This window comes from Megascapheus bottae, chromosome 9 (assembly GCF_031878675.1).
Source record: "Megascapheus bottae isolate mThoBot1 chromosome 9, mThoBot2.hap1, whole genome shotgun sequence".
Lineage (NCBI taxonomy): Eukaryota > Metazoa > Chordata > Mammalia > Rodentia > Geomyidae > Megascapheus > Megascapheus bottae.
The window spans coordinates 53,606,137-53,620,039 of NC_143517.1; the positions used below are offsets into that span (position 1 = coordinate 53,606,137).

General features: G+C 36.2%; 1 protein-coding gene across 1 annotated transcript in view; it reads left to right on the forward strand.

Moving 5' to 3' along the window:
* Col14a1 (collagen type XIV alpha 1 chain) overlaps window positions 1–13,903 on the forward strand; it is a 182,287-nt gene that overhangs the window by 58,921 nt on the left and 109,463 nt on the right. Inside the window, exons 13-14 of the mRNA XM_090339326.1 lie at window positions 4,622–4,751; window positions 7,436–7,575. Coding sequence (XP_090195452.1) covers window positions 4,622–4,751; window positions 7,436–7,575 — 270 coding nt within the window. The remainder of the gene's footprint in view (window positions 1–4,621; window positions 4,752–7,435; window positions 7,576–13,903) is intronic.

Genomic DNA, 13,903 nt, shown 5'->3' on the forward strand with positions numbered 1-13,903 from the left:
CTGTTGGTTTGAACAAGTTGTGTTTAATTAACTTCACATTATTGAAAATAGTGATAACTTATATAAATAATGCTTAACATTCTTAACATTCTTACCCTTTATCTTTGTATGATTGTCTAGCTATTTCCTTAGACTAAATTCCCAGAAATAGAGTTACTTTTTCAAGACTATTTAAATTATTAAGGCTTATACTAGATTTTACCAGATGGCTCCAACAGAAAGTTTATATAATTTATTTTACTGTGAGCTGTTAAAAAATGACTACTGAGTTAAAAGCCATTCTTACTCATTTGAAAGAGAGATTAATAAAATCTCCTTTGTATGATACTTTTAGCATTTATTCTACTTTAAATTATGAATATTTGACTCTCAATTGATTTATTTCAGTAATTCTTTTTTTTCATATTTTTATTGTAATTAATAGAAGGGTTACATGATATTTGCCAGATAGAAGGTGCATTAATTCACATACATTGATACCCTTCCACCTGTCTTGGTCCCCATTTCCCTCCCCCCCACCCCCACCCCTCATCTTGTTTTCCCCCCTTCCCTATCCAATTTCAAATGACCAAATACAAATATATCCAATATATCAGGTAACAAAGTGAGATACTATAACAATATGAGCTAACCAAGGGACAGGACAGCAAAAGAGATGAGAGATAACATAGTACCTTAAGGACAACAATCATTCATTATATGGCTTATGTTTCTATATCTTAGAGATCCTTTCATTTAGCGTCATACTACATGGCCTTTTGTATCAAGGTTTTGCTCTATTGCATTATTTCAGTAATTCTTTAAGGGACGGTCAATGTCAAGTCACTTGGCACTAGAGAAGTGACTTGGCTTCTGGAGTGGGTGTGGCAGTTTGGAACCTGATTTTCTGACATAACCTAAAAGCTGCCTCTGATAGTTGAAATCCCTACAGTCAAAAATAGGCAAATCATAGTATCTAGAAGAAGGATTAATGACATCATTTCTCTTATTTCTAAGTTTAGACAAACTTTTCCTACCCCACTTGCATTTAAAGTTGATTTGGATTATTCTGGTAGATGAAAGACTCAAAAGGAGTTTCTGGGAAAGATGCTCATCTTTACTATAAAATAGAGAAATAAAAATTAGAGGGTTACTGGTTCCCAGACAACAGACTAGCAAAACCTTTTTGAAGTCTGGTAATATGATGCAGTAATGAATATGTAGGAACTCAATCTCTCCCATGCTGTGGTAGAAATATAGATTTGTACAGCTACCTTGGAAAATATTTGGAAATATCAGGTTGAAGCTGTTTATTACTTTAAAAGAATAGGGAATCATCTTGTAAGAATTCTCAAAGCAAATACTTGGCTGGAATAGAACATGGCAAGTAACCAACATGCTTATCAACAGAGGAATGGAATATTTATATTGATGAATACCATAAAGGAATTCATTAATAATGTTGATTCTTTTCCTATCCATCAGCATGGATAAATCTTAGAGCCTAATAATGACAGAGGAAAAATTCATAAATTGTAAAAAAAAGATTGGGTTGGTACGGTCCCATTTATGTATATTGTAAAATGCTATAAGAGTATATGTTGTCAGATGTCTACATACAAATATGGAAGTAAAAATATAGAGCAATCAGATCAATACTAGGATAGAACTGGTAAACTGGTGTATGAGAAAGGATGTGTGCTTTATCTTAATATATTATTTAATTATTTCTAAAACAAGTCTGAATTTCACAGTACAAAAATCTAATATTTGTTACATTTGAGTAATGCTATATCATATTATTTTTATATATCTATATTGTATATGTTGACATAGTTCAAAACTTAAAAATATTTTTTTTGTCTGTGATAGGACTTGAACTCAGAATCTATCCATGAGCTCCTTTGCCCAAGGCTAGAGTCTACCACTTGAGCTATAGCTCCACTTCTGGTTTTCTGGTGGTTAATTAGAAATAGTTTCATGTACTTTCCTGCCTGAGCTGGCTTTGCTCCATGATCCTTACTTCTTAGCCTCCTGAATAGCTAAAAATTTACTTGCAAAAGACACAATCATGTGACTGAAAGATTATGGAGATTTTTCCCCCATCCTTCAGGAAAATAAAGCTAGCTTGATACATGTGTGCACTCAATTGTACACATTTGAGATTATTATCAGGTATGACCAACTGCAAAGGTCGGAAATGTTATCCTTGAATCAAAGAGCAAATTGCTGCTAGGAGAGTCCTGGATGTGTACTACTTATTGCAAATGAGGGAAACCATGGAGCCTATGTTCCTTTGGGTCTGGCTTACTTTACTTAATATGATTTTTTCCAAGTCTTTCTATTTCCTTAGAAATAGAATGTTGTCATTCTTTCTTATGGCAGCATAGAATTCCATTGTGTATAAATACCACATCTTCTTGATCCATTCATCTATTGAGGGGCATCTGGGTTGGTTCCATATCTTAGCTATGGTAAATAATGCTGCAATGAATATGGTTGTGCTAGTAGCTTTAGTACGCCCTTGTTTATGGACATTTGGGTAAATGCCCAGGATTGCTAGGTCATAGGAAAGCTCTATGCTTATCCACAACAGTTCAATAGTTATGTGGATGTGGCTACACAGGATGAGGATAAGCTAAATGAACTCCAGGATATGGAAATAATAATTTTATTTTTATGTTCATTGTTCTCAGCCTACCGTGAGAGGTTATTCTCTCTCTCTCTCTCTCTCTCTCTCTCTCTCTCTCTCTCTCTCTCTCTCTCTCTCTCTCTCTCTCTCTCTCTCTCCTTTTTTCTTTTGTTTTGTTTCTTTCCTTATAATTTATCTCATGTTGTTACTGTATCTGACTTTAGTATCTGGTAAATTGTATATATGTTTATTTGTTTATTTGAAATAGGGAAGGGAAGGGGAAAAACAAGATGATTGGGAGGGGGTGAGGGGGGAAACTTGGAGAAAAACATGGGAAGGGGTAACAATATTCAAGAAGAAATGTACCCATTTTCTGAGGAAAATAAAATATAATTGAAAACAAAAGATCAAGTTGCTAAGTTGGACATCAAAATAGATCTATCTACTCTGAATACTGGAAGAAAGTTGAAATCCATATCCCTTTTTCAAATGGAGTGTTTAAAAAAGACCCCACTTAAAGCAGTATGGCAGTTCCTCAAAAGACTAAACATAGAGCTCCCCTATAACCCAGCAATTCCACTACTTGACATTTACCCAATCATGCAGAAACAAGAACATACTAAATCCACCAGCACAACAATGTTCATTGCAGCATTATTTACCATAGTAAAGATATGGACCAACCCAGATGCTGCTCAGTTGATGAGTGGATCAACAAGATGTGGTATTTTATACACAATGGAATTCTATGCGGCTGTCAGAAAGAACAACATCGCCCCATTTGTAAGGAAATGGAAAGACTTAGAAAAAATCATATTAAGTGAAGTAAGCCAGACTCAAAGAACATAGGCTCAATAGTTTCCCTCATTTGTCATAATCAGTAGAAACCTTGGGCTCTCCTAGCAGAGAGTTACAATAAAACAAAACCTAGATACATAAGGCCATATATTATGACACTAAATGATAGGACCTCCAGGATATAGAAACAAAAGCCATATAATGAGTGATTGTTGTCCTTAATGTACTATGTTATCTCTCATCTCTTTTGCTGTCCTTTGGTTATGTCATATTGTTACAGCATTTTACGTTGTTATCTGATATATTGTATATATGTTTATCTGGTTATTTGAAATAGGACAGGGAAGGGGGGAAAACAAGAGGAGGGGTGGGGGTGTGGGGGAGGGAAATGGGGACCAAGATATGAGAAAGGATATCAATGTTTGTGAAGTAATGCACCTTCTATCTGGTGAATATAATGTAACCCTTCTATTAATCACAATAAAAATATATGCAAAAAATCTTACTAAAATAAAAAAAGACCCCACTTAAGCCAACTTGAAGCAAAAACTGGGCATCCAATCAGAGGACTGGTTAGAATTAGCAAGTAGTGACAGGTGCCTATTTGGCCCTGCTTCCAGCATATGACCTTGAGGTTCTGATCTCTGAAGAACATTTTGTTGTTGTTGTTGGTAATAGGGCTTGAACTCTGGGTCTCGGTGTTGTTCCTGAGCTCTTCAGCTCAAGGCTACTAGCCTACTCCTTGAGCCACAGTGCCACTTCTGATTTTCTAGTGGTTAATTGGAGATAAGAATCTCAGTTCTTTAGTGCCTGGGCTGGCTTTGAACCTCGATCCTCAGATCTCAGCCTCCTGGGTAGCTAGGAGTACAGAAGTGAGCAATTGCACCCGGCGCTAGAGAACATTTTCTGATTCAATTCTATCCCCGCTGTTCTGGGAACCTGACTCTCAATAGTGTTGGTCACAGATCCAGATGTAGCATGCTATCTCAATGTAGCATGCACAAGGCGTTCAGTTTCATAGGGTTTCGTGTTAAATGCTGCTAATGAACTGCAACAGGAGACAACTACAAAGTTATGACTAAAGCCTGTTTAATGAAAGGATTGTGAGATGCTAAGTATATTCCATAAAAATCTTAACTTTCTTCGACTCTACTCTGATCAGTGGAGATAATACACACCGGCATATGAGCTAATGATGTGTTTTGTTTTCAGATGAAAATCGGCGAGACCCACACAGACATTGAGTTGACTGGATTGTTCCCCAATACAGAATACACAGTCACAGTCTATGCCATGTTTGGAGAAGAGGCCAGTGATCCTGTTACAGGACAAGAAACCACATGTAAGCAAGACAGTCATGCGGATGAAATCCTCTAATGCAAGTCCATGAGATTCTGGTTTAGAAATACCAGTTTAAGTTGAAACTTGGGGAGAGTTCCTTGTAGCAAAGGAAATTGTATACTCTCTTGTGGGGGACGGAATGCCTTTCTTCTGTCTTGTATTGCTGAGTGATAGGGATGCTAACACTAAACTCGATCTTCTTTTAGGTAGATCCATGTGTGTCTCGTCTTAATTCAAATGCTAGATCAGGATAGGGATGGAAAACTCCATAGGACATAGGGAATCAGAGGAGTAGAGGCAGGAATCTCACTATTATGTCATGTTTTAGTTTGTAATAGAAGAATTAGAGCATGTGGCTGATATCATACTAGTACAATAGACCATGTAAAAGCACCTACCATATAACTAATAGGAGTTTATTACAAGGTTTTCAGTTGAGTAAAACCTTTATTGGCAAAGCTAGTTTTTACTCTTTTATTTGATCATTTTTATTATTTATTCATTCATTTATTTATATTATCTTTCAATAATTGAAAAAGGTATTTCAAATCAACATATAAGTTTGCGAGTCCAGTGCATCTTGGTCAGTATCGCCTCTTTCATCATTCTTCCCTCTGTCTTCCAACCCCACACATCCTCTTGATTTACCAGGTATTTTCTTTTATTTTACTATTGATTTTATTTTATTTTGATTATAATGTTGGGGAATGAACCCAGGGCTTCACATAGTAGGCAAATGGTCTACTATGGAGCTACATTTTTGGCCCAAAGGCGAATGACAACTAATTGTGGCAAGTTTACAGTATTTTCAAGAAATAGATGCTTTTATCCATTTTGGAAAATATAATGTTTTGAACCATAGGAAAATACAGTGTACCCTGAAGATTTAGGCATCATTTCTACAATACATTTTGACTGGGAAAATATAATAGAAGTTAACAATAAGGAAATAAATTTTCCCATATCCTTCTTGGTCAGTTGAGACAGTATTTTTGCTCTTCAGACAAAAAAAAGATATAATTAAAACAACAAACAAACAAAACTGAGAAGGTCTAAGGTAGAAGAAAAAGAAAAAAAATGATTCATACCAGAAATTATCTAATATATCATTTGACTCAGTGAACTTTTGGATGCTATTTATTTGAAAGAAACATGGTTACCATTTACCAGTCACTGAGAATATTCATTTATGTATTTAAAAATGTGGACGGCTCATTCCAATGATTAGCAATTGATTAGAAATGAGAAGTCTTAAAATATAATATTACAGGAATATGTTTTCAAGACTCACATTTAAATTCAGTAAGGAAACTAGACTTTATTGTGCCTTATTGCCAAACATAATTGAATTACAAAAAAATGTAGTGCAAGTATGCCTCATATTTAATTATGTATTTTTCGTTGTCTTTACATTTTCTTTTCTCTTTCCTATCCTTTCTCTAGCCCCTTAAGAATTAGAAGGGTCAAAGATCCTCTTTATAGTTAATGAATGAAACAATTGACCTTTTAGAGTTGTATGACTTGGACCGTCTGGCTTGTGCCCATGCCTGAAAAATTGTCCTTGTCTTCAAAGTTTTAACTGTTGGCTCTACAAAAGTGTTTATTCTCTCTCTTTCTCTCTTTTTATTTGTCTTTGTCTCTCTCTCTCATATACACATATGCATGCACACACACACAAAAAGACCAGAGATAGAGAATAAGGGGAAGATAAAGAAGCTGAAGGGTGGAAATTAATATTTTGGCTATTATTACTTAGTCTAGAATCCATCAATCAATTGCCTGAGTTCAGTTTACTTTCTTCTGGTTTTAAGGACTTTGAATTTGGCTAAGTTACCTCAGTTTTGTCATCAGTAAAATCAATAGTCAAAATTCTTCCCTAGGAATTGAACAATATTTAATAAGATAACATTATGCATCGGATTCACAGAAACCACTCAATAAATTTTGCTACTATAACCATGTACAAGATCATAAACTCTCAAAGATTATGGTCACTTTTAATCTGTTGAATCAGAAGAGAGTCCTTGAAGAAGTTAAAATAATTCTAGAACTTACAGAAATCAGAATGGACAGTTACAGAGCTGAGAAATTAAGTGGCTTTGTCAGTCACATGATATGAAGTGGATGAATGTGGTTTGATTTCAGGGATCTATTTCATATTGTTCACATCAAGCTATAATGGTAGCACTGAATAGAGGAAGAAAGGCAGAGAAAAGTCACTAAATCTCTGTGTTAGTATCAGGTCTTGAACTCAGGACGTCATGCTTCATGCTCTTCCTGGACTTTTTTGCTTATAGCTGGAACTACATCACCTGTGCTTCATCTTTCATGCAGTAATTTGCTGATTAGTTAGAAATGAAGCCTTGAAAAGTTTTCTGCCAGGGTTGGGTTTGACCAATAATCTTCCAGATCTCAGTCCCCTGAATAGCTAGGATAATAGATGTGATATACCAAATCTTTCTTCTCAGCAAATGGTACTTAATTATTGCAAACTGTACTCTATAAGGAAAGTATCTTCTTGGTTAATTAGAGAACATGATTGGTTTTGAGACAATTTATTGGTCACTTCAAGATTGCTATTTTCTGGGTGCTATTTTCTCCTATGAAATAGCTCCGAATGCAAAGATGCTGTTTCTTGTCTCTTTTTTTTACAATTATGTTCTCTTCTTAATTATGTCTTCTCAGTACCTCTATCACCACCAAGAAATCTGAGAATCTCCAATATTGGGTCTACAAGTGCTCGATTAAGCTGGGACCCAGCATCAAGAAAGATCACTGGTTACCGAATTGTATATACCAGTGCAGATGGCACGGAAATCAATGAGGTACATTGTGGAATGTGATAAGTATTTTCCAAGTTGTTGTGCATTTGGTATTTATGACAGCATATTCAAAGCCTAGTGGCTTAAACCCATTGCTATGTATTTATTTTCCTTCAGAGGAGTTATGAGTTGACGCTTAAATATGTAGCTTGGGAGGGGGCACAAGTGGACTGCAGCTGGCATTGCCTCCATGGCTTTTCTTACTCCTTTGTCTGGAATTTGCTGGGGAAGACTGGAGCAGCTGGCAGCTAGAGAACATCTCTCTGTCTCTAAGTAGACTCCTCACATGAGGCCTCCAGAATGCCAGCTTCAAGAGTATTGGCTCAGGAGTTCTATGGCAGGTAACCAAAAGGAAAGGCTATACGTTATGTTACCTTGAGTGTGTGGACTCTGAAAGCATTTGAAAGCACCTCTGCCATATTCCATTGTGGGCAATATTACAAGTCCATGCCTGGCAGAGAGAAACATAGATCCCACCTACTCAGGAGCCTGTCAGTCACACACAGGAACCAATAAGATGGGCAGTCCATATTGTTATGGCCAGCTGTGAACTATGTTCTGTCTGTCCTGGTGGATAGAAACAGAGGAGCAAGCAGTTTTATGGAAGACTCAAACTAGAAATACAGCCAGTCTTGTCGAGTTTATCTCCCTGATTCTGAGTAGGTTGGTATCTCAAAAACATTATTTTAAGTTGGGTGCAAAGAGGCTCCCATCTGTAATCCCTGCTACTCAGATGTCAGGGACCCCAAGATCACAATCCGAAGCCAGGTCAGGAAGGAAAGTCCATGAGACTCATCTCCAATTAACCACCAAAAAGCTGGAAGTAGAGTTTCTAACTCAAGTGGTAGAACACTAGTCTCTTAGCAAAAAAGCTCAGACACAGTGTTTAGGCCCAGAGATTAAGCCCTGGGACTGACACTAAAAGAAACCCCCAAACCTCCAAACCAAGAACTTAAAACTCCATTTTTAAAATTATAAAATATACAAATAATCTAGATTTTGAGTAGGAAGATACTTTCAAATATCCAGATGCCCCTTAGTTGATGAGTGGATCAACAAGATGAGGTATTTATACACAATGGAATTCTATGCTGCTGTCAGAAAGAACAACATTGCCCCATTTGTAAGGAAATGGAAAGAGTTAGAAAAAAAGTCTTATTAAGTGAAGTAAGCCAGATTCAAAGGAACTTAGGCTCATTTGTCATAATCAGTAGAAACCTTGGCTCTCCTAGCAGAGATTTACAATAGAACAAAACCGAGATACCTAAGGCTATATAGGATGATGCTATAGAAACAAAAGCCATATAATGAAGAGTGAAAGTTGTTCTTAATGTACTATGTTATCTCTGATCTCTTTTGCTGTTCCTTGGCTATCTCATATTGTTACAGTATTTCACCTTATTATCTGATATATTGTATATATGCGTATTTGGTTATTTGAAGTTGATTAGGGAAGGGGGGAAAACAAGATGAGGGGAGGAAGTGGGGGGAGGGAAATGGGGACCAAGACATGAGAAAGGGTATCAATGTTTGTGAAGTAATGCACCTTCTATCTGGTGAATATAATGTAACCCTTCTATTAATTACAATAAAAAAAATAGGAAAAATCCTCAAAAAGTAATATACTATTAGGTGTATGGTGACTAATACTTTTATAAGTTCTTTCCTTGGAAATATGTTTTAGCAAGATAGCAAGGTTATTATTATTTTTCCTTATTTTGGGCCAGAAAGTTAAGATAAAGAGAGAAATATGTTGGGTGACATCATTTCTATTTTGTGCCAGAGTAATGCAAGCATTTTCATAGGCAGAGACCAACTTTTTCCATTTAATATTGTACAGAATGTACTCTCCTGGGAGACATTGTGCAATGGGTGGGCAATAAATACACATTTGCTGACCTATAGTGTTCATTACCCTTCATAAATCCAGAATTATTCTGGCAATTCTAGGGCTATTGACACTTGGCAATAGTAGCTTTGTTTTTGGAGACAGGAGATTGGAACAAATAAAAGATTGAAATAAGAACCACTAAACTATAGGTGTTTCTTGTCACCAGTAATGAATAAAATGCTTGTCCAAGCATTGCACTTGACTAGGTAGGAAGATCAGGTAATACAAACAAAGCATGCCAAGACATGTGTTGAAACAGACACATCCACAAAGAAATGCACTTTCTTGAAACATAAGGACAACTTAGATTACGTTTTATATCCCCATTTTGTGTCTATGGATATAGAAGAAAATATTTTCAATAAGAAAGAGAACCGCATAGCTGAGGGCTGTTAAGTCTTAGGACTCTTGTAGAATTACTGAAGATTTCTGTGTTTTATGAAATGGGTCAATTAAAAAATTTAAACAGCCAGATATCAGTGGCTCATGCCTGTAATGCTAGCTACTGGGGCTGAATTCTGATGACGGCAGTTCCAAGCCAGATTGGTGAGGAAAATCTATGAAGACTCTTATCTAGGAACAATCTTATCCAAGAATCAATGAGACTCATCTCCAATTAATTGGCAAAAGAGTTGGGGACAGAGCTGTGGCTCAAGTGGTAGGTCACTAGCTTTGAGCACAAAAATCTCAGGGACATCCCCTAGGCCCTTAGTTCAAATCCCAAGACAAAAAAATCTCAAACAACCAAAACAATGTAATATCTATATTCATCAACCAACAGTTGTTTATTACAGACTCTCCTTTCTGATAGTAAGCTTTGATAAAATAAAAATATTCTTCAGTATATATTTAGCAATTACAATTATAAACACAAATGATGAGAAGATTAACTATTGTTGTTATCCATTCAAGCTGCTATAGAAAATTATATTACATTGAGTCAGTTATAAGCAGAAATGTATTATCCACAGTTTCCAGAGGATGAAAGTTCAAAATCAAGGCACCAGTAGAACCTATGTCTGGTGAGAAGATATATTCCTCGTAGTTGACACCTTCTATGTCTTCTTTGTGGAATAGGCAGACAAATTCTGTGCTCTCTTATAAGAGGACCAATTCCTTATGAGCCAATCATCTATCATACACCCAATCATCTTTCAAAGCCCTCATCCCTGAGGATTCATGCTTCAGAGATTCGGTTATTCTGTGAATTAGACTGTGTTTAACCAAGGCACAATCTTTTAAGAGCATTGTAGCTCTTCTTTGCCATTTTTTTTTTGCAAAGAATGGCCTCAGGCTAGGCTAATATATTTGCTGAGATTTTACGTGTGCTTTTTTATAAAACTATTTTAAAGGTGATGTAGAGGAGAGGTTACAGTTGCATGAGTCAGGTAATGAGTACATTTCATGTGCTTCTTTTGGGAGTGAATATTGCAGTTGTCTTTAGCTTTTGTCTATTTACAGTTTGTATTGCTTCAGAAAATTAGAAAGCTATGATTTGTAAAACTGAACTTAAAAGTTGCACCTTCTGCAGTTTAATGCAGTCCCACTTATCTAGCCTTTCTCTGATTTGTTGTGATTCTTGGTCTTTATTAAGAAAGTTTCGACCTGTACCAAGGAGGTCTAGTGTATCTCCTATTCCTTCTTGTAAAGTTTTCAGAATGTCGGCTTTTACCTCCAGGTCTTTGATCCATTTGGAGTTAATTCTAGTGCAGGGTGACAAAGAAGGATCCAACTTTAGTTTTCTGCAGGTGCTTAACCAGTTCTGCCAGCACCACTTGTTGAAGAGGCTGTCTTTCTTCCGTTCTATTTTTTTGGCTCCCTTGTCAAAGATTAGGTGGCCATAGGTCTGCAGTTTAATATCTGGGTCTTTAGTTCTATTCCATTGGTCTTCAGGCCTGTTCTTGTGCCAGTACCAAGCTGTTTTGATAATTATAGCTCTGTAATAGAATCTAAAGTTTGGTATTGAAATTCCTCCTGCGCTGTTCTTTCTGCTAAGAAATGTTTTAGCTATATGGGGTCTTTTATTATTCCATATGAAATTTTGGATTGCCTCTTCCATTTCTTTAAAGAATAACATTGGGAGATATTGATGGGTATTGCATTGAATTTGTAGATAGCCCTTGGCAAGATTGTCACTTAGAAAAAATCATATTCAGTGAAGTAAGCCAGACTCAAAGGAACTTAGGCTCAATGGTTTCCCTCATTTGTCATAATCAGTAGAAACCTTGGGCTCTACTAGCAGTGATCTGCAATAGAGCAAAACCTTGATATATAAGGCTATATAGTATGAAGCTAATTGAAAGAACCTCCAGGATACTGAAACAAAAGCCATATAATGAATGATTGTTGTCCTTAATGTACTATGTTATCCCTCATCTCCTTTGCTGTCTCTTGGGTATCTCATATTGTTACAGTATCTCACTTTGTTATCTGATATATTGGATTTATTTGTATTTGGTTATTTGAAATTGGATAGGGAAGGGGGGAAAACAACATGGGGGGGGAGAGTAATGGGGACCAAGACATGTGAAAGGGTATCAATGTATGTGAATTAATGCACCTTCTATCTGGCAAATATCATGTAACCCTTTTATTAATTACAATAAAAAATTATAAAAAAAGATGAGCAAAAGGTCTCTGAAATAAAAATTTTAGAAATTTTATTCGAACATGCAGAAACAATGAACCATTTTAAACAATTACTTCTGTTGCTGTATATTTTCTTATTTATTCATTTTTAGCCATGCAATTGAGACTTGAGGTACCTGAAAACTGTTTGAATTTTAAAAAGACTATTGTTTTGCTTAGTTTTGGAGTACTTTTTAAAATTTTATATTTTTAAATTACCTTTGATTAACTGTATACTCGGGTTTCAATTCAACATGTTAATTTTTTATTGTAATTAATAGAAGGGTTACAGTTATACTCACCAGATAGAAGGTGTATTACTTCACACACATTGATACCCCTTCTCATATCAACATGTTAATTTATGAGTACAGGACACTTTAACCAGGGTCATCTCATTCATATATTGGATTTGAACTCAGACCATTGCGTTTAGTAGGCAGGCACTATATTACTTGAGCCTTGCCCTCAGTGAAGACTTTCAATAAGGCAACAGCTGAACCCTCCAAAACATTCTGGAACAAACTTCAATTGTCCCAATTAAAATGTACTTTCCAGACATTTCAGCTATCATAGACATTTTTACTTTCTCTATTCAATTGAATTTTAATACTGATTTATCTTAAGTATCACAGGACTAAGTAGAGACAAATACAGAAAATCAGAGGAAATGACTCAACATAGTAGCTCTGGTCTATGTCCTTTATACTTTCTAAGCTGGGAGAGTAAACGTAGTCTAGTAGCTTCTAATCTTTAGACAATGAGTATAGTCTGTACTTTTAAAATGTAGAGATCTAGGACAACCCAAAATGTTGGTATAGTAGGAGATTCTAAGGCTTTCCTTTGCCAGGTTTACCTACATGACAGAATTTATAGCTTTTCATATGAAAAAATTAAATTTACATATATATACTTATACTTATTTTTATCATAAAGGTGATATTAAAAGGGGTTACAATTACATGAGTCAGGTAATAAGTACATTTCTTTTTTGGGCAATGTCACTCTTTCCCTCGATCTTTCCCAATTTTCTCCTCTCATCCCACCTACAAGTTGTATAATCCATTTTCAACATATTCTGAGGAGGACCACTGCTTCACTGAATGTTCACCCCTGTCCCTCCATTTCTGTGTCCCTCTTACACCCCCCAAGACAGGTAAACCGGACAAAAGGTAAATCAAACAGAAACAGTAACAACAACAAAAAAGTCTTTGATTTCCATCACTTGAAGTTCATTTCAGTAAGTATTATTTTATGTGATCATGTACACATAGCTCCTGTGTCTTTAGAGTTTACAGCCTTTTAACATCTCAAATGAGAGAAAAGAGTAGATTCAGTCATCACTCATATCTCCTATTGTAACTTTGTGTTGAAAAGTAGGTGAAGTAGGAAGGAAGCTTGTTGATAGTTTTGTTGTTTACAATTTTTATTTTGTGGTTTTAACATTTCAGTCTTTAACACTTACCACTCTCTCTTCTCTCCCTCCCCTGCCTTTCTTTCTTTCCTCTCTCCCTCCCTCTTTTCTCTCCCTCTCTCCACCTCTCTCTTCCCTCCCCCCTCTTTCTCTCCCTCTCCTTCCCCCTAGAGAGAAGAGGGGGACCTACACACACACACACACACACACACACACACACACACACACACACACTTGGTCAATTGTACGTCTTGAACTCAGGTCCTGGAGTCTGTCCCTGAGCTCTTCAGCTCAAGGCTAACACTCTACCACTTGGAACACAGCACCACTTCCTGTTTCCTGGTGGTTAATTGAAGATAAGAGTCTCACAGACTTTTCTGCCTAGACTGTCTTTGAAC